Source organism: Girardinichthys multiradiatus, chromosome 6, assembly GCF_021462225.1.
Source record: "Girardinichthys multiradiatus isolate DD_20200921_A chromosome 6, DD_fGirMul_XY1, whole genome shotgun sequence".
Lineage (NCBI taxonomy): Eukaryota > Metazoa > Chordata > Actinopteri > Cyprinodontiformes > Goodeidae > Girardinichthys > Girardinichthys multiradiatus.
In genome coordinates, this window is record NC_061799.1 from 17,322,268 (window position 1) to 17,341,623 (window position 19,356).

The window sequence follows — 19,356 nt, forward strand, 5'->3', positions numbered from 1 at the left end:
AGCTAGAATCTAAGACTCTGGGATGTGCTCAGTCAGCACTGAATGTGATACGTTACAGCAGTACTGTTCGATCATCACAAATGTCAACATGCGAGTTTGGTAATGGTTTTGGGGGCTTAAACTAGAACTGTGTGTGTTGGTCTACTGAGTGTAAGATTTAAAACAAACTCTCCAGGTGGGTTTGACATAAAACTGATTTTAAGTATAGTGGAGGATTTTGGGCCTATTTTCCTTGCAAAAGCCCTTGGAAACTGGTTAAAGTTAATGGCGATATGAACTCGATGAAATTCAAGACTCTACAAAAAGTCAGGTTGCTTATTGGTATAAGAGATTTTGTAAAACCAACAACTTGATGTGGATTTTTTTTGTAACTAAATAATTGCATACTTTGATTAAATGTTGGATATTTCTAAAAATGTCATTGTGTGATTATGCTGCTGCAGCAAAATATACTTTTATTTAAAAGGCTTTTAACAAACCTTTACCAGGCAGGTGCTGTATAAATATCTATTATGTAAGCTAGAGCACAGCTTGATGTGTGTATGGTTGTCTCATTAAATAACCAGGAGGGTAAAAGAACTGCTGCTTCCTCCCAACACCTTCTCTGGTCTCTGTTACTACGCTCACTAAGAGCAAGTGTAAAGTGCATACATCTCTTAGGGAGACCAACTTCCCTGTTGAAAAAAGTAAGCAGACATACACAGTTCATCCTGAGCTGCAGAGGAAGCTAAGACAAACCTAATTATATTACAATGTACTTTATTCAGCAGACTGACATTAGTTCAAAATGGAAAAAGGTATAAATATTGTTGACCTGCTGATATGTAGTTAGATCCAACTCAATTAATACAATTTTAAGCTAATCACATGGACAATGTGAGATCTCATTTTCAATCTTCCCACAATGTCAAAAATAAAGCATTTCTCTCTAATGAAATAAGCAAACCTAGCTGAAAAAACTGGAACTGTGAAAACCTACCAGAATCTTCACAAAGCTGTAAAATGGGTGCCTAAAACAAACAAATCTATGCAAGATGTGTTGATCTTAACAAAAACCCCATTAACTTTGTTACCAAAAAGCAAATAAAATAATCCCCGCCTGGAAAGTTTGGCTTACAAAGGAAAAGCAAAACAAAATATTAAATATACAAACTAAATATTTTGAGGAGGACAACACAAACAAAATCCATTTTATTCCAACAGGTTTACATATATACATGGAATAAATTACATGTACACGCTTGAAATGAAATGAACATCTAATTGAGCTCCACCATGTTTAGAGAAAAAGAACAACCTACAGAACAACATTTCCACAGCCAAACAAGGAGGAGGAAGCATCATGCTATGGCAAGATTTTTCCGCCAAAGAATACATAGCATGACAATTCACGGGCCAATGGACTGGGCTGTGTAGTACGTAGTATGTTGGATGAGAACCTTCTTCTGTCAACAAAGCATTAAAGATGGATCATGGATGTTTTTTTTCCTTTAAGCTGAGCGGAGTGTTCCTTGCACAGGGATCCATTTCTTTAACTAATTACAAGCCATGAATGTTGGTCTCATCAGTGACACAACTGAACCAGTGTGCAAAATAATAAACTCATTTGTTCCTATTTACATCCTCACCATCTAACCATTTAAAGCCACATTCAGAAAGGCAAACCGAGCCGTTCTGTAAGACAAACAGGTGAATGATATGCAAAATATGAAGAACAAATGATCCTGCAAACCTGAAGCTGCCTGAATGATGAACCCTCAGCTGTGTTCCCACAATGAAATGATGCACCTCATTTATTTACAGGTTAGAAGCTCATCAGTTGTGCTGCAGATTCAGAATAGAGACAATGCACTGCAACTTGACAAAAAACAATGTGTCGAATTTCTCGTTATCTACGAAGTGAAACATTAGTAAACTCTTTATTATAACAGTAGCTGTGGCTTTGAATAAATATATTATTACTTGGGATGTTTAATATTTAAATCTTTAAATGATTTCGTTATTTTTTGTGTGTGTGTGAAGTAAAACCAGCAAAGCTGCATGTAAAAACAAAAGTCAATGGTGAGAAATCCATCACATCTATTTGTTCAGGATTTTACAACCCCTCTCATCTCTGCCTTTGTTGGGATTGTAAAGGTTATTTCACAAAAGGAGAAAAAAAATCTTAAATTCAAAACATTTACTGAGAAAGTCCATCAAATCATCTTGTTCCACTCAGTTAGTTGTTGCATGCAAAAGGAGCAAAGTCTTTCTGTCATCCATCTCTACCAGAGATACACAGTCAGCTGCTGCTGACCGGAAGCGTCCGATTTTTAGCTTGATCGACACTGACCTGTGACCGGTCATTAGGAATCTGAAAAAATCCCTCATTTTATCATCAGTGAATGCACCATACGCAAGCGCTACACGATCATGCTGACAACATTTTTACTGAGAAGATTTATCATTAGCTATTTTCCGTAATATGTTTACATGAAGTCAGAGGAAGCGCAGAAATGTAAGAAGCTAGTTGGAAGAAAACCACAACTTCTGCGACAGGTCGAGACATATCTATGGTTCTTTCAGGCTGCGATGGGGCAAGAGAGAGCAAGACTTGCAGCAGGAAGCAGAAAAGGCTGAACTGAGTCCAATGAAATTGCTTTTATAATCTCTTTGACCTTTTATCAAGAAAATGTGGATTTGAAAATGTTGGCAGTCTTCTGGAAATCTAATCCATTCTAAGAATCTACATTCTCTGGAATATACACATGAAAGTGTTGTTTAAGTAATGCTAGCCACAATATTTGCTAATAGAAGATGGTAAACTTCAGAATCGTGTTTCCTTAAGCAATAATGGTAAACTCTCTCATTTAGGCGGTCCGATGTCATCTTTGCCGTGATTCAGGACAGGAATGCTACAAAAAATAATCTTTGAATCCTTTGAATCTTAAAGAAAAACCAGAATCAGCAGATCAAAGCTTTAAAAAAAACTCCCACAAACCTCTGATCAGTGCATCTCTAGTCTCTGCCAGGAAGGAGACTTTAGTTCTTCACAGGGTTAATTGAAGAACATTTCCACACCTTTTGCATGCAAAAATACTGTCTATAGGTCAGTGCCATGATCCATCCAGTTTGCAGCCACAAATGCAAATCTGACGCTACTTACACTAGTCCTCCATTTAGAAAAAGAACAATGATAAAAATATGGCGACACTGTGAAACATCTGTCAAACATTCAACAGAAATAAAAGATGTAGGTCCACTTTCTCCACCTATGAGATACAATCTTTCTGAATCTTGCCACAAGGATAGTATGGATGGATTTCACCATAGGATTAAGAGTTTCAGGATTCTGTGTTTTAACAGACATTATCCTTTTTAATATGACAGTTGAAGTGCTTTACCCATACCTCAGTCCGTCCAAGCGCTATGAAGAACAGCAAGCAAGACTACATCTTATGTCAGGATGCAGATTCCAGCGAATGTCATGTAAGTGATCAAGTATGAGGTACATGTGCACATAACTCTTCTGGAAACACGGCACAGAGTAGAAGGGTTTCACTCTGCTCCAGAGTTGATTCCAGCCACATATTTATGTCCTCTGCCCTCCTTCACAGTTTGTACAACAGAGGGACCTGTTCCACCTGCATCCCCTTTGACCCCTCCTCTTAGAGGATCTGCTCCGTGCTGGAGGCGGAGATGTCCAGTAACCTCCAGGCTGCGCTGGGGTTCAGCTCCTCCTGGTCACGGCACAAGGCCCAAACGTACATCATCCTCATTACTTTCTCCTGCGGAGGGCAGAGTCAATCAATGCCACAGAGCAATATGAACAAAACATGCTCTCTATGTTACCTGGCATAAAGAAATAAGTTTTATATTTTGCTGCCTATAACTTAGGAAGTAATTTGAAGTTTACTCACTGGATCTCCTTCCACAATGTCTCCTTTTGGGCTGCGGATCACCATGACGACCTGAGCCTGGAAGGTAATGATCAGCACTGGGCCCTGGTCCATTATTTTACCCATCGCCAACTAAAACACATAAAGAGGCCACCAAACAAGGTGATCACAGGAGGAAAAACTACAATTACATATTTTATCCACTCAGTCTGTGCAATTAAAATTAGATCTGTGTGTCAGCTATTGTGTAAATATGTAGAGATCGGCGAAAGAAAAAAATAAGACTACTTATTACACTACTACAGCATATAGTCAAAAGAAAAACTGATTCTTAAATACCTTGAAGAACAACCTTCAACGTCAACACACACGAGTAGTGATATTTTCCATGACTATCAGTTCCTCGCCTTGTTTGTAGAGGAATTTTAGCCTCATCTGCCGCAGTTCATTGACATTTGTGAGCATTTTTTTCTGCAGATCTCTCTTAAGGCCCTGCCACAACATTTCAATCAGGTTGAAGTCTGAAAATTGATGGGGATATCTTGTTTTCTTTTTCAGCCAATCTGTTGTAGATCAGTTGCTGTGTTTGGGAACACTGTCCTGTAGATCAGTGGTTCCTACGTCTCTCTCTCTGTCTGTCTCTCTCTCTGTCTGTCTCTCTATCTGTCTGTCTGTCCACTTGTTCAGAATAATGTTCAGACTCACTATGCAGGTTTACTTTGTTTTCATCATTTAACTGAGCTTGCTTGTCCTTGATAGGCTTTGATAGATCTGGAGGCAGAGTGAAAACAGCTGTTACTTTTCTCTTATCTTGCAGGTGAACAGCAATGACACCCTGTTCTAGTCTTTCCCACTTGTAGTTATTTTATTGTATCTTTTTTGCTCTTTTGGTTGATAAAAGCTTGGTGTATTTTGCACCTGGGTCATAATAAAGTATTACACATCCAAGAATGATCTCTGCTAACTGATGGCATTTACCCGTCATCTTGGAAATAAAATATTAAACGTTTCCATGTACCCCCTGCGATGTGATCCCGTACACTAGGGATACGAGTACCTAGTAACTTAATAAATGAAAACATATTGAATCATTACACATAGTGTGAAATATCTCAAATGTATATGTTTTTATTTTATGTAAATTTGATGATTATGTATTACAGATAATAAAAAGCCCAAAGTTTGTGTCTCTGAAAATGTAATTACATAAGATCAATAAAAAAAGACTTTTTTAAACAGACATATCAGGCACCTGCAAAGTATGCCCATTTCTATGCACTAAATACTTGGTTGGGGCTCCTTTTGCATGAATTACTGCATCAGTGTGGCAGGGGAAGGGAGGCGATCAGCCTGTGGCACTTCCAAGGTGCAATAGAAGCCCAGGTGGCTTTGAAAGTTTCCTTCAGGTCATCTACCTTGTTGGGTCTGGTGTCTTATCTTCCTCCTGACAATACTCCATAGATTCTCTATAGGGTTCAGGTTAGAAGAGCTTGCTGACTAATCAAGCACAGTAACACCACGGTCACTGGATCAGCTGTTGGTACATTTGGCTGTTTGGGCAAGTTCTGCTGGAAAATGAAATCCACATCTCCATAAAGCTTGTCAGAAGAAGGAAAAAGTGTGCTAAAATGTTCTGGTAGGTGGACTTGATAAAACCCAGTGGACCAGAACCAATAGATGACATGGCACCTCAAATTATTGCTGACTGAGGAAACTTTACACTGGACTTCAAGCAATGAACATTCTGCGCCTCTCACTCCTTCCTACAGACTCTGGGACCTTGATTTCCAAATGAAATGCAAACTTTATTTTCATCTGATAGAGGACTTTGGAGCATTGAGCAAGAGTTCAGTTCTTCCGGTCCAAGTAAGACACTTTAGAGGTTGTCTTTGGTTCAGGAGTAGCTTGGCTTGAGGAATACGACATTTTAGCCCATTTGTAGGATTACTCTGTGTGTGTGGTGGCTCTTGATGTACTGACTGCAGCCTTTTTCAACTCCTTGAGAAGCTCCTCTAAAATATTTAATCGATTTTGCTTGACAATCCTTACAAGCCTGCAGTTATCCCTGTTGCCGGTGCACCTACACCTACCACACATTTTCCTTCCACTCAACTTTCTATGAATATGCTTGGATACAGCACGTTGTGAACAATCACTTGTGTTAGCAATGACCTTTTATGGATTACACTTCTTTTCCAATATTTAACTTTTCACAATATTTAATTATTAAAGACAGAATTTTGGGTTTTTCAATATCTTTAGGCCATAATCCTCACAATTTATTAAGAAATGATTGCATGAAATATTTCACTCTATGTGAAATTAGTCTATGTAATATTTGAGGTTCACTTTCTGAAATGAATGAGAAAAAAACGTTTTAACATTATTCTAATTCAAGTCAAGTCAAGTCCTCCACTATCGTCCCTGTTCCCAAGAAGCCAAGGACCACAGGGCTTAATGACTTCAGACCCGTCGCCCTGACCTCTGTGGTGATGAAGTCCTTTGAGCGCCTTGTGCTCTCACACCTAAAAGACATCACCGACCCCCTCCTGGACCCCCTGCAGTTTGCCTACAGAGCCAACAGGTCTGTAGATGATGCAGTCAACCTAGCCCTTCACTTCATCCTCCGGCACCTGGACTCCACAGGAACCTATGCCAGGATCCTGTCTGTGGATTTCAGCTCTGCCTTCAACACTATCGTCCCAGTTCTGCTACAGGAGAAGCTCTCCCAGCTGAGTGTGCCCGACTCCACCTGCAGGTGGATCACTGACTTCCTGTCTGACAGGAAGCAGCGCGTGAGGCTGGGGAAGCACGTCTCTGACTCCCTGACCATCAGCACCGGTTCCCCCCAAGGCTGTGTTCTCTCTCCTCTGATCTTCTCCCTGTACACCAACAGCTGCACCTCCAGTCACCAGTCTGTCAAGCTTCTGAAGTTTGCGGACGACACCACCCTGATCGGACTCATCTCTGATGGTGACGAGTCTGCGTACAGATGGGAGGTGGACCATCTGTTGGACTGGTGCAGCCAGAACAACCTTGAGCTCAACGCTCTAAAGACAGTGGAGATGGTTGTGGACTTCAGGCAGAACCCAGCCCCACCTGCCCCCATCACCCTCTGTGACTCCACAATTGACACTGTGGAATCTTTCCACTTCCTGGGAACCATCATCTCCCAGGATCTCAAGTGGGAGCCAAACACCAGCTCCCTCATCAAGAAAGCCCAGCAGAGGATGTTCTTCCTGCGGCAGCTGAAGAAATTCAACCTGCCAAAGACTATGATGGTGCACTTCTACACAGCCATCATTGAGTCCATCCTCACCTCCTCCATCACCATCTGGTACGCCGCTGCTACAGCCAAGGATAAGGGCAGGCTGCAGCGTGTCATGCGGTCTGCTGAGAAGGTGATTGGCTGCAGTCTACTGTCGCTCCAGGAACTGTACACCTCCAGGACCCTGAAGCGGGCAGGGATGATTCTGGCTGATCCCTCCCACCCTGGTCACAGACTCTTTGAAACTCTCCCCTCTGGCAGGAGGCTCCGGTCCATCCGGACCAAAACCTCACGCCACAAGAACAGTTTTTTCCCATCTGCCACCAGCCTGGTTAACAAAGCCCGGAAACCACACTGACACCCCCCCCCCCCCCCCCCCCCCCCCCACCCCCCTTTTTTTGCTGACAGGACACTTGTAACCTGTAACTCTATGCGTTACATTAACGCTCAGCATGGACTCCTGCTTTACTTGCACTGCCATACTTGCACAATGATCACCTGCACTGTTGTATTGCTCTTGCATCCTATACTGCTCTATATTTACTCTCACTCACTTAAAACTGTGCACATATATTTATATTATATTGTAGATATGTTTATACTGTTTAATTTGTACTGTATTGCACCGACTACGCCAAAACAAATTCCTTGTATGTCCAAAAACGTACTTGGCAATAAAGCTTTTCTGATTCTGATTCTTTTAGATGTACTTTTATGTGAACCTCAGTTCATGGTCAACTCTGAGTTCTAAAAGGTTCTGTTGCTGTTAATTGAGTCCATATCATCACCCCACCAACACCGTGCTTAAAGGCTAGAATGAGATGCTGAAATAAACATGGTGCTGTGAATCACAGCCAAATATCTCTACTTCTGTTTGGTTTTACAGTGGACATTGTTTTAAAAGTCTTCTGGTTCATTGAGATGCAGTTTTTCATTGTTGGGACCTAGAGCCATGGATTTCAACATTAAACTCCGGTACGGACATTTCTGGAACTTTCAAAATAAATTGCATTTAACAAGACTTTGAGCACAACTCCGAAGGGGGAAGGGGGGGTAGCAGAGGACTCCCCATGAGCCCGCATAAGACCCCCACCTTTCCACAAGTCTTTCTCTTCCACACCGATGACCATCGGGATAGGAGGGAAACAAAGCGCGCTGATGTCTTTTGCTGGCAAAAAGACATAAATTCAACTGGATCCAAGGAAGCCATACGATCATCGATCATATGCAAAGTTAAGTAGAATGAAATACAGGGGTTGGACAATGAAACTGAAACACCTGGTTTTAGACCACAATAATTTATTAGTATGGTGTAGGGCCTCCTTTTGCGGCCAATACAACGTCAATTCGTCTTGGGGTGACATATACAAGTCCTGCACAGTGGTCAGAGGGATTTTAAGCCATTCTTCTTGCAGGATAGTGGCCAGGTCACTACGTGATACTGGTGGAGGAAAACATTTCCTGACTCGCTCCTCCAAAACACCCCAAAGTGGCTCAATAATATTTAGATCTGGTGACTGTGCAGGCCATGGGAGATGTTCAACTTCACTTTCATGTTCATCAAACCAATCTTTCACCTGTCTTGCTGTGTGTATTGGTGCATTGTCATCCTGATACACGGCACCGCCTTCAGGATACAATGTTTGAACCATTGGATGCACATGGTCCTCAAGAATGGTTCGGTAGTCCTTGGCAGTGACACGCCCATCTAGCACAAGTATTGGGCCAAGGGAATGCCATGATATGGCAGCCCAAACCATCACTGATCCACCACCATGCTTCACTCTGGGCATGCAACAGTCTGGGTGGTACGCTTCTTTGGGGCTTCTCCACACCGTAACTCTCCCGGATGTGGGGAAAACAGTAAAGGTGGACTCATCAGAGAACAATACATGTTTCACATTGTCCACAGCCCAAGATTTGCGCTCCTTGAACCATTGAAACCGACGTTTGGCATTGGCATGAGTGACTGAAGGTTTGGCTATAGCAGCCCGGCCGTGTATATTGACCCTGTGGAGCTCCTGACGGACAGTTCTGGTGGAAACAGGAGAGTTGAGGTGCACATTTAATTCTGCCGTGATTTGGGCAGCCGTGGTTTTATGTTTTTTGGATACAATCCGGGTTAGCACCCGAACATCCCTTTCAGACAGCTTCCTCTTGCGTCCACAGTTAATCCTGTTGGATGTGGTTCGTCCTTCTTGGTGGTATGCTGACATTACCCTGGATACCGTGGCTCTTGATACATCACAAAGACTTGCTATCTTGGTCACAGATGCGCCAGCAAGACGTGCACCAACAATTTGTCCTCTTTTGAACTCTGGTATGTCACCCATAATGTTGTGTGCATTTCAATATTTTGAGCAAAACTGTGCTCTTACCCTGCTAATTGAACCTTCACACTCTGCTCTTACTGGTGCAATGTGCAATCAATGAAGACTGGCTACCAGGCTGGTCCAATTTAGCCATGAAACCTCCCACACTAAAATGACAGGTGTTTCAGTTTCATTGTCCAACCCCTGTACTGTCTGTGTATCCGGTATTTTCATTCATGAACGGGGAAATTAAGGTGTAAGAGTTGCTTACTTTTTCTCTCCGAAGCCCCGCAGAAGCAAAACTGTGTTGAAGAGAAATCCCCAGTAGAGAAGCTGTTTCTACAAGCCGAGTCTGAAGGAAGGACCACGGCCTGCACAACCATGTTTACGGTAACGAACAGCTGGTTGACGGACCGAGCGAGCCGCCCAGCTCTCCGGAGCTAACCCTATTGTTCACAGAGCGAACGCAGAGGTTAGCTGAAAGCTAACCGCTTGTTGACTGTGGACGTTTCTTCAAGCTTCGCCCCTTGGACAACATTTCCTCACCATGGTCAGAGGTTAGGTTTGGGCAGATCAACAGTTAGGATGAAATAATCTAAACGTTGTCATTCTATGAAGTTTTGTTTTTGTGAAACCTGGCTATCTTAGTGCTAGTACGTTAGCTACAGCACGCGCCAGTTTGTGTTCTTTGTATGTTTTAAAGTTAAGAAACTTTATTTAAAGGGTGGTTTTAAACAGAACATTGCTTATAACGCGCCGTCCGCGCTTATGCATTTTAACCCTTTTATTAATCTTGGTATTTTAAAGGTATGTGTTGATTCTGGTGCTAAGCTATCCGCTTCTTTGTTAGCTTAACGGCTAACCGGAAAGAACACGTGGTTACTACAGATAGCATGCTAGCACTAAAGCTATTCAACAGAAAGGTTGTTGGTTTTCAAGCTAGTGAATAATAGTCCCTGAACATCAATTACTAGATTTGATAACTAAGTAAACACCATTAAGCCCCATTTTTCCAGAAAGATTTGGCTCTTTTCCAAAATACTTCCTTAATAATATTTTTTCAAACATTATTTCAATAAATAAAGGCAGTTAATTAGACACCGTTGAGAATTAGTCATCCAAGAGGTTGGTTTTATTCAGCAGATAAAATATTATTTTAATAAAATAATATTTTATCTGATCTTGCATTGTGAAGGATTGTCTAAATGTTGCTGATTATTGCCTAAGTTGGTTCCAAGACTAACTTAACTTCATTTCTAGATTCTTCAAGATAATCCTTGGTTCTCAAACATAAACATTGCATGGTAATGTTGCATCACTCTTTTGGTCATGATTTCCAATCATCTTTAATCAATTTGTTTATATTGTACATAGCCCATTAGTCTTCCTTATTCTTTAATTCTGCTTGGTAGTTTAGTTGGATTGTTTTAGCATAGTAAAGAGTTTGTTGATTGAAATATGTTGACTTTGAGTTGACTTATTTTTGTTAATAAATTCTTGTATTTTAAAAAATTGTGTGAATTCATTCCATATATGTGCAGAGTTTATGCTGTTCAATAATGCTGACACCTTTCTCTTTTGTCCTAATACCATCGCCTTACTGGGCTGGTATTCAGAGGACAATCCTTAACAGACCAAAATATTTGATAAAATATTAACATATTAATATTAAATAATATTCTCCGATCCATAATTACAACATTCATGCAGCCATATGCTTTTAAACAGAATAGCCAATTGGGGTGAATTTGCTGGAATATGCACTCCTTTAAAGATTAGCTACTGACTTAAATGTTCTGCACTTGTCCATAATCTTTTTATTTATGAAAGTAAGGTGTTTTAACACTGTACAGATAAATGGGCAGCAACAGTTGCTTCTCTAAGGTCACTGCTGATGCTTTTCAATCTTGGCATAATGTTTACACACACTAACCCACGTCTAACCACCACACAGTTACAGACCAACTACCAAAAACCCCTGTTTTTGTAGGGGTGGTCAAGCCTGTTGATGATCAATTAATCAAGTCCATTTAATAGCTGCCATTTATCCTCTTATACGTTTTTTCCATGGCTGTGATAGTACAGCATAGTCATAGAGGCTTTATTTTCACTTGGCTGAATATGTGGAGGCAACTATTCAAGTTTTAATCGAATTTGCCTGTAAAATGGCTAAAGGTGCATTGTTATGCCTGGATAAATCTGGTTGATGTGGCTAGTACGAAGTGGGTTAAGAAACAGAGCAGTCTGAAGGAGTGGTAAACTGGAAATAATTGATTAATTTAGCAAGAAAAAAAGTGAAACGTTGACAGGAAATGTTGGGAAACGTACTTGGGTGAAAGTATGTGAGTCATAATATTAACGGTAAGTAGCAGAACTCACATCTATGTTATCAATGTCGAGAATCTTCGACTGAAAGAGAAGCCCCAGAGCCTTGGCCTGCTGGATGGGATGGGCCAGTTGACTGTATGTCTGAGAGGAGGAACACACCCAGAAAGAAACAACACTTCACACATAATGCATGAAAGCAGATCAACATGTCAGCACACTGTCATGTTTTCCATTTCTGAAAAGGTGACTGTGCATTTCAAAACGTGTGGAAAATAAAAAATAAAATGCTTGAAAAGCTCCAGGTTCACCATGTTGCTTTGTATGTCTTTACACATAACTTTGTCATGTAGCAAAACTTGTTTACATTTTATTGTCTTTAAGCAAAAAATAAATCACTCCACAATGGAGGGAGTCAGAGCTTAAAAACTGATAAATACTCATGTGGTTGGTGAATAACTTACAGCTTCATAGCACCAGTCCTTTAATACCTCCAGCTCTCCACGGACCATAGCCTGCAGGGAGGATTCAGACCGACCATCAGTGCTTCCAGACATACACGGGTAATTCATTAACGAGCTGCGGGAGTTTGCTTCACCTACCTGAGCAAATCAATCTCACTAAAGAAATGGTGAAATCACAAAATGCCATTGGCTTTTAATTGCTCCAACAATAAATGTTATCAATCAAGTACTTTTGTCTAGTCAAATCACAGCAGATTTGAACTTTACTAATCCGTCATCCACATCAGCAATGACTGCTGTACCCCAGCTCACCGCCAGGGTTCCTGCCGCTGTCAACAACCTCAATATCTAACCCGCACCTCTAATGGAGGAGACACCCCTCTGCATTCTGCAGAGACCTGAGTAAGTAATCAAGAGAGGAAGAAGGAATCAGCTGTGCCTTCTGTTGATGACCTTTAGCTGCTTAAATACCCACAAGCAAACTTTTCTGTTTTTATATAATTGATTAAAACTGTTAGGTTAGCTTAAATACTTTGTTTTACTGATTTTCTTAGTTTGAATTGCATCTATGGGCCTTCAGCTCCCAACTTGAGACCTTACTGCTAGTGCCTGCAGCCATCAGTGATTAGAGTAGTTACTTTAGCGCCTAGACTTGCTTTAAAATTAGACCAAATTAACAAAGCTGGAAACATATTTTTAGAACTTGATCTGAGCCACTAAGTAAAAAAATAAATAAATCAGTGATAAATGAAGCAATATCTTCATCAATAAGCCTTCTTTTAACCCTGCTGTCCCTTCTAGCAGAGGGTTAACATTAACTAAACAAGCTAAAGGCAGAGCAAACAGAAGACTGTGCTCCAGATCACCTCCAGGATGTTCGGGATGATATCCTTCTCACACTGTTTGAGGAAAGTGTCCTTGTCAAACTTGGGATCTATCTTCACGATCTCCGTCAGCACTTCTGACATTTCTGTCTTAGAGAAGAGACCACCTAAAGACACAGGTCAACCCAATCAGCAACACCGACAGAAACAGCACCTGAATTAGCCTTAAATGTGATTTGTAGGTTTGAAAGTAAAAACAATGACAAGAGTAAAGTTTCTGTAGTCTGTTAACAGCTACATTAATTATGATTGATGTTGAATTACCTATAAAGTCGGTAACTCTGTCAGTCATGGCTCTGGATGCTCTGATGAGAGCATTGTCACTTTCATCATATTTCATCTTCATTTCAAAAAATCCTAAAAGCAAAGAAAAAGAAAATTAAAGTAATTCGATTTTTTGGGGAGAAAAAAAATTATAGTTTTTTACAATAACAAACGAAGGCAGCAGCTAACTTCACTATATCCAGATGATAAACATTAATATCTGCTTCATCTTTCATTTTGTGCAAGCCCTTATAAAACTATCTGCTGCCCCCTGCTGCCTTCAACTGAGAAGGCATATCTGCATATTAAGAAGAAGGACATCAGTAATATTTCACAGCATCTTCACTTTGGAAGCCACTTACGGTTAAAAACCACATTATTGTCCTTGAACTCCTTCCACTGCTGGTACCACTTTGAATCCTTATGCAGAACCACACCCAGAGCTTCCCTGCATCACAAAAACAAACATCACAATCATCTGGAATTGTGGGAAAGATACAGATCAAATATGTACCATGCCAGGGCAAAGTGAACTACTTCACAAACTCCCGATGTATTTTGCTGGGATTTTAAGTGACAGACTAACAGAAAGAAACACATAACTGAGGAGTAGAAAAAATGGTGCACATTCCCATCAACTGTAACCAGTTTACTTCTCCCAGCTGAACACAGGCGTGTAAATAAGATTTTTTATGGTTTTCTTCAACAATGGCTTTCTTCTTGCAAATCTTCCACCAGACCAGATTTCTGAGTTGCATGACTAATAGCTGTCCTGTCAAAAGATTCTCTGACCTGACTTGAGGAAATCTGCAGCTCCTCTTACTTTCTGACTTTTCAGACCCTAATAATTTAAATCTCATTTAATAACTTAAGCAAGTTAAATACAACTTTTTTTTAATCCTTTTTCCAGAGCTTTTACACTTCAACTCATTCTTACAGTACAGAGTAAAGTTCACAGCAGTCTTTTTACAACGGGTTTAGGCAAACTAGAGCCAGTCATCACAAAATATACATTTTCTTTATGAGCAAGTGGTGGAAACATAACAGGGAAACTGAAACGGGTTTATTGCTTAAAAAATGGAAGAAGTCCGAAATGAACAAATGTACAAATTATAAATGTAATTAAATACCTAGTATGGACATTGTGGCCATATTTTAGGATTTTGAAGGCCTAAAATAGTGATTATATTTGAGATGTTTTAGGATGCGGCAGAACCCTGTGGTTTCACTGAATCATATTTGGGGTAACCTGAGTAAATGGGAATGAATACAGACACATGCCACACTTTTTAGATTTCCATTTTCAAAAACGTTTCATTTATACTTTGTCATATAAAACCTGCCAAAAAATACATTTACACATGTTAACATGATGAAGTGTCAAAAAACCTTAAAGTGCCAGTGACATCAAATTTTCATGATAAATCCAATTACATTTATGCAAAGGAAACATTGATAAATTATTTTAAAAAGTTAATTCATGCCACTGAAATGAACAGTTGTTGAGATATATGGTCATAAATGTCACTAAAAAGGCATTTCCAGACTATTCCTTTGCGATTTTGTTGTTCTCTTTTATGATGTTACAGGGGAACCCCTGCAGGTAAACTGGCTGCTGCTCTAATGATCAGCAACACAGAGGCAGCAGCGAAAAATCTGATTTTTATTTAGATATATTTCAGTCACTATCAGAGAGAAGCAGCAGAGTCAGAAGAAAGTCAGCTGTCATCAGATTGCAGAGCACAAGTACTGCGGCGTGGAGAGGGCCATCTAATTCCACCAGAGTCTATTGTTGACGGATACCGGAGCAATGTGGGGTCAATGTGCATGAATCATCCAGCACCACCAGGAAACAGAACCAGCACAACACGCGGATTTTCAAAATAATTCACTAAAGACGGACTAGATCTCGCTAAATAAATAAATACACACATATATTTATATATACATGTGCATATATTAGCAGTTGTCAACATTAGATCAGTCACTGGGTTAACTAAGGTATTATAAACTGAGCAATTAAACATTAAATGCACCAAATTAAGCGACAATGAACTCGGGGAACAAAACACATGAAAATATCTGGATGCATAAAACGAAAAATGAAGCAGTTTAACTTCCACAGAATGAGTTGTTATGGACTCGCTCCCGCACTTATCACCAGTTTTTACTGCGTGATCTGCGTTTGGTTCTTGGAGCTCCTCTGGGCTGCGGACCGGACCGGATCGGAGCAGATACAGTGTAAATCCAGGGTTACGGTAAATTTGGCACTGAGTAAAACAACTAGCAATTTGAGCAGCATGGAGCAGCAGCAGCAAACACAAGGGACGATTCAAGATCTGAAGACACTACCTGGTGTGTCATTGTTTTTACTTTATATTAGAATCTTCAGATATAAACATTTATTTAAATATATCGTATGCGCCTGTAATTTATCTTATTTTAATAATAATTTTGCATTATTAATAATAAAAATAATTTTTAACTTTTATTATTCGTAGCAATAACTGTCGATATCTAAATGTATTTTTGCAACAAGGAAGTGTTCTTAGCTGCAAAGCCTTGGTCCATTTAGCAACAGCAGCAACAACCTTTTCTTTGCCGATCTTTTCCCATCAGATGCTCTGAACAGCATGGCTATAGACTCTACTTCAACATTCTCCTTCATCTGTCAGATATCCTGACCTCTAAATTCATTTCTCTTCCAAATTCAGAGATTTCTTGTTCAGAGCAGCTTGCCAAGAAGTCCTGGCTGTGCTTGGTGGGACCAGCCATGTGTCCCTCCTCAGTTTTCCAGCTCTGATCCTCTTCTCTTCAGGAAAGTAGTGCAGATTAACAGCTGCTCTTGTAGTATTGCTGCCACCACCAGCAATGCACCGTGATATGGTGATATTTACGCTGTTTAAGACGCAACTTGGCCTCTATCTGAACCGTTTATCATTGAAGCTCACGCAGTGAATGACCAGAGTTCCCCTTAGACGTCATTTCCAGGCGACTTTGGACGTGCAAAATTTAACAACGAAATATCCCTATTTTGTGACACAATTGTCTTTTAGCATGTCTTTAATCCTACTATCATGTCAATTACTGCCCAGTTCCTTCAATATATAGATGCTTTCTTTCAATTTCTGCATTTGTGGGAAAAGCGTGTCACAGGCACTTTAAAACTATGAACACTTTTGCAAGGCATGGTTTATTATTTATCAATGTAGAGCAATGTGCTTTTTTTTTTTGCGTAAAACCTGTTCCAACAGCTACTTACTCATTGGCTTCAAACACTCTGCCGTCACCGTCCGCACCTTTAAATGAAAAATCACTTCTCATCCTCAGCTGAGCAGGAGCTCTGTAAGGGCCGGCGTCGCCAACGTCTATCTCCTTCTTCATGGACTCCACACCCTACAGAGGACGCAGCAGCTTTTAAACGTAAAACTCTAAATCTGATGATTTAGGTTGGAAAGCCCAAATGTTCATCAGCATATTAGCTGCAGATCAGAGTGACCAAAACAGAACCTTGGATAAAATCAACAGTAAAGCCATGAAAGGATTGTTATTTGGCAGCAACTTAGTGCAGATTAAGCTAAAAGTTGCAGTAAAAAACACACATACACACACACACTGGTAAAAGATGCAATTTTAGATGCTGCATTTCTAGAGAGAAGTCTTTTCTCCTGACCTGTGAGATGACCCTGAACGCGCTGGTCTGGCCCAGTTTCTCTCCACCCTTAGACACGGACTCTGCCGAGTGCATGGCTGTCCTGGCTGCCTCTTCCACACCTTCTTTGATCTTCTTCCCTATATCCGTACGAGTCACCTCCTGGAGACTCTACAGTACAAAAACAACAGTACAAGAATAAGAGTTCAAATGAATGTAAACTGAATAAATGTGTAAATATTTAAGGCAAATTTACAACATGCCAAAGTGGTATATGTGAGGGCAAGCTTCCAAAAATGTGAAACAAAGTGTTAACAAGACAGGAATAAACCCGTTGTTGTTTCAGAGAAATGAAGAAAAGTAAGTGTCTCTTTAGTAAACTCTGTTCAGATCTCAGGTAACACCTCACCTCTTTGACGGTGTCTGACAGAGAGTCGAAGGTCTTCTTAAACACCTCGGATGTCTTCGCCGACTCAGCCTCTATAGATTTCTAATGAAACAAAGAGCGTTTGCATCAGTCAGGAAAAGGTTTTACCAAGAATAATCAGTTTTAATGTAGACCAGCAGACTAGAAGGCTTACATATTTCCTGCGGGCCTGCTGCAGGGCATCAGACTCTTCCAGCTTCTTGGCCTCTTCTCTGAACTTCTTGATGTTTTCCTTCATCTCCTGGTTCTTACTGAACTCCTGACGGAGATTATCAACAAACTCCCCCAGAAAACCTTTCCGTCCTGAAGAATACCGGACCTGTTTAGAGGAAGAGAAAAACGAAACTTTGACCAGGTCTTCGCTCACCACTGATCTCTTTTACTGATCTCATGAGCAGTGGCTCATCTGAAGGTAACTGGAAGATGTCAGTGCGTACCTGCACAGCTGCAGCTGGGCTCCTGGGTAACCTGTAAGCATCTCCTCTCCATGTAGCAGAGACCATAGAACGTGTGCACAGAGCCAAGGCATTTCTGCCAATCAGCTGTAGCAAAAAAAAACCCACAAAGCTAAATCAGTCCTTGTCAGTTATGTGAGACATAAGGTCTTCTATAATTACTGATGCTCATGTAAGGCAACCCAACAGACTTAGAGGAGATCTTGAAAGATGTTTGATAAAGATGTGTAACTTCTGATATAGTAACAATTTTTAAATGTGTTTCTTCATTTTCATTTTGTTTCATTTTGTGTCTTTGTGACAGTATGGAGCACTGCTGTTTTCGCTTCCCCCTTAACCTTATAGCATATTGTCACACTCCAACCACAAACCGTAATGTATTTTATTGGGATTTTACGTCACAGACCATCACAACATAGTGAATAACTCTTAGATTGAATAAAAATTAGACATGTTTTTAAAAATAAAAATGACTAAATTAAAAGTGAACTTTTTGGGCCTAAAGAGCATCATGTTGTGGGAATGGGCTTCTTCAGCAGAGACAGTGAAGGTGGTCAAAGATTGATAGAGCTAATCCTCCAGGACAGGGGTCTCCAACTCCGCTCCTGGAGGGCCCCTACATTCAGGGACACTGACCCTCAATGAATGCATGATGAGACCCGTGTTAAAGGACACACCCTACCAAACATTGCATCCAAGCAGCAACTTCTGGGATTGTTTTTTGTGTTTGTCTTTAACATAACACCCCCCCCCAGAAATACACTGACGTCACTTACAAAACTGTGGATATAGCTAGTCTAACAGAAAGGGGTGGCAGATGCGCAGGTATAAAGGCAACAATAATAATAAAAAAAAAAATCCAACACATTGAAAGGGAAAACAAGTATAAAACTGCAGGGCTATCTTAGATGGAAGCGTACAATGTGTCTGAAAACATTTTATGACAATAACTCCGTAAACTCAGCAACAATGCTGAATTAAACCTACAACCACTGTTGTTCGGTTGCAGCACACTTGATGGTTTAATACTTAATACTACAGGCCGTCTTTTAAACCAGCCTAACCCGGTCATAGCACAGTCTGGTTGTTTTTAAGCAGTGACAGACTCAACATATGCGGCAGTTCTTATCAAACAACAAGGCCTTTTTAACGGCCATCACGTACTCCCAACAAAACTTATTAACCCTCGTTCTACTAAATAAAGGTGAGAAACATGACTCAAACACATCGGGGTTTAATTCGTATTTGGAAAACAAACAATTTCAGTTCTGAGAGCTGTAATGAAGGGCATGAATGGGGTCTAACCTCGTAACACCGACACACGGACGCTGCCATCTTGATTTTCAACCGGAGAAACACGTGCATCCTGGTTCATCGTTCCTGCCTGAACTGACGTTCCACCTAACCAATAGGAGAACGGGAAGTGG

General features: G+C 40.6%; 1 protein-coding gene across 1 annotated transcript; it reads right to left on the reverse strand.

Moving 5' to 3' along the window:
* Positions 1–1,159: 1,159 nt before the first annotated feature.
* LOC124870562 (mitochondrial import inner membrane translocase subunit TIM44-like) lies at positions 1,160–19,356 on the reverse strand. Its single transcript, XM_047369322.1, has 13 exons — positions 19,235–19,356; positions 17,912–18,016; positions 17,629–17,793; positions 17,457–17,537; positions 17,069–17,218; positions 16,658–16,791; positions 13,758–13,843; positions 13,396–13,488; positions 13,114–13,238; positions 12,248–12,298; positions 11,838–11,927; positions 3,900–4,010; positions 1,160–3,767 (listed from the first exon to the last, which is right to left on the reverse strand). Exons 1-13 carry the CDS (start codon positions 19,292–19,294, stop codon positions 3,648–3,650), a joined length of 1,371 nt encoding a protein of 456 aa, XP_047225278.1. The 5' UTR covers positions 19,295–19,356; the 3' UTR covers positions 1,160–3,647.

Coding starts and splice junctions, on each gene's coding strand:
- LOC124870562 (XM_047369322.1), bottom strand. CDS start 19,294: ATGCACGTGTTTCTCCGGTTGAAAATCAAGATGGCAGCGTCCGTGTGT. Junction 16,792..17,068: donor CGTTCAGGGTCATCTCACAG/GTCAGGAGAAAA, acceptor CGTCCTCTGTAG/GGTGTGGAGTCCATGAAGAA. Junction 13,844..16,657: donor AGAGTGTTTGAAGCCAATGA/GTAAGTAGCTGT, acceptor TTTGTGATGCAG/GGAAGCTCTGGGTGTGGTTC.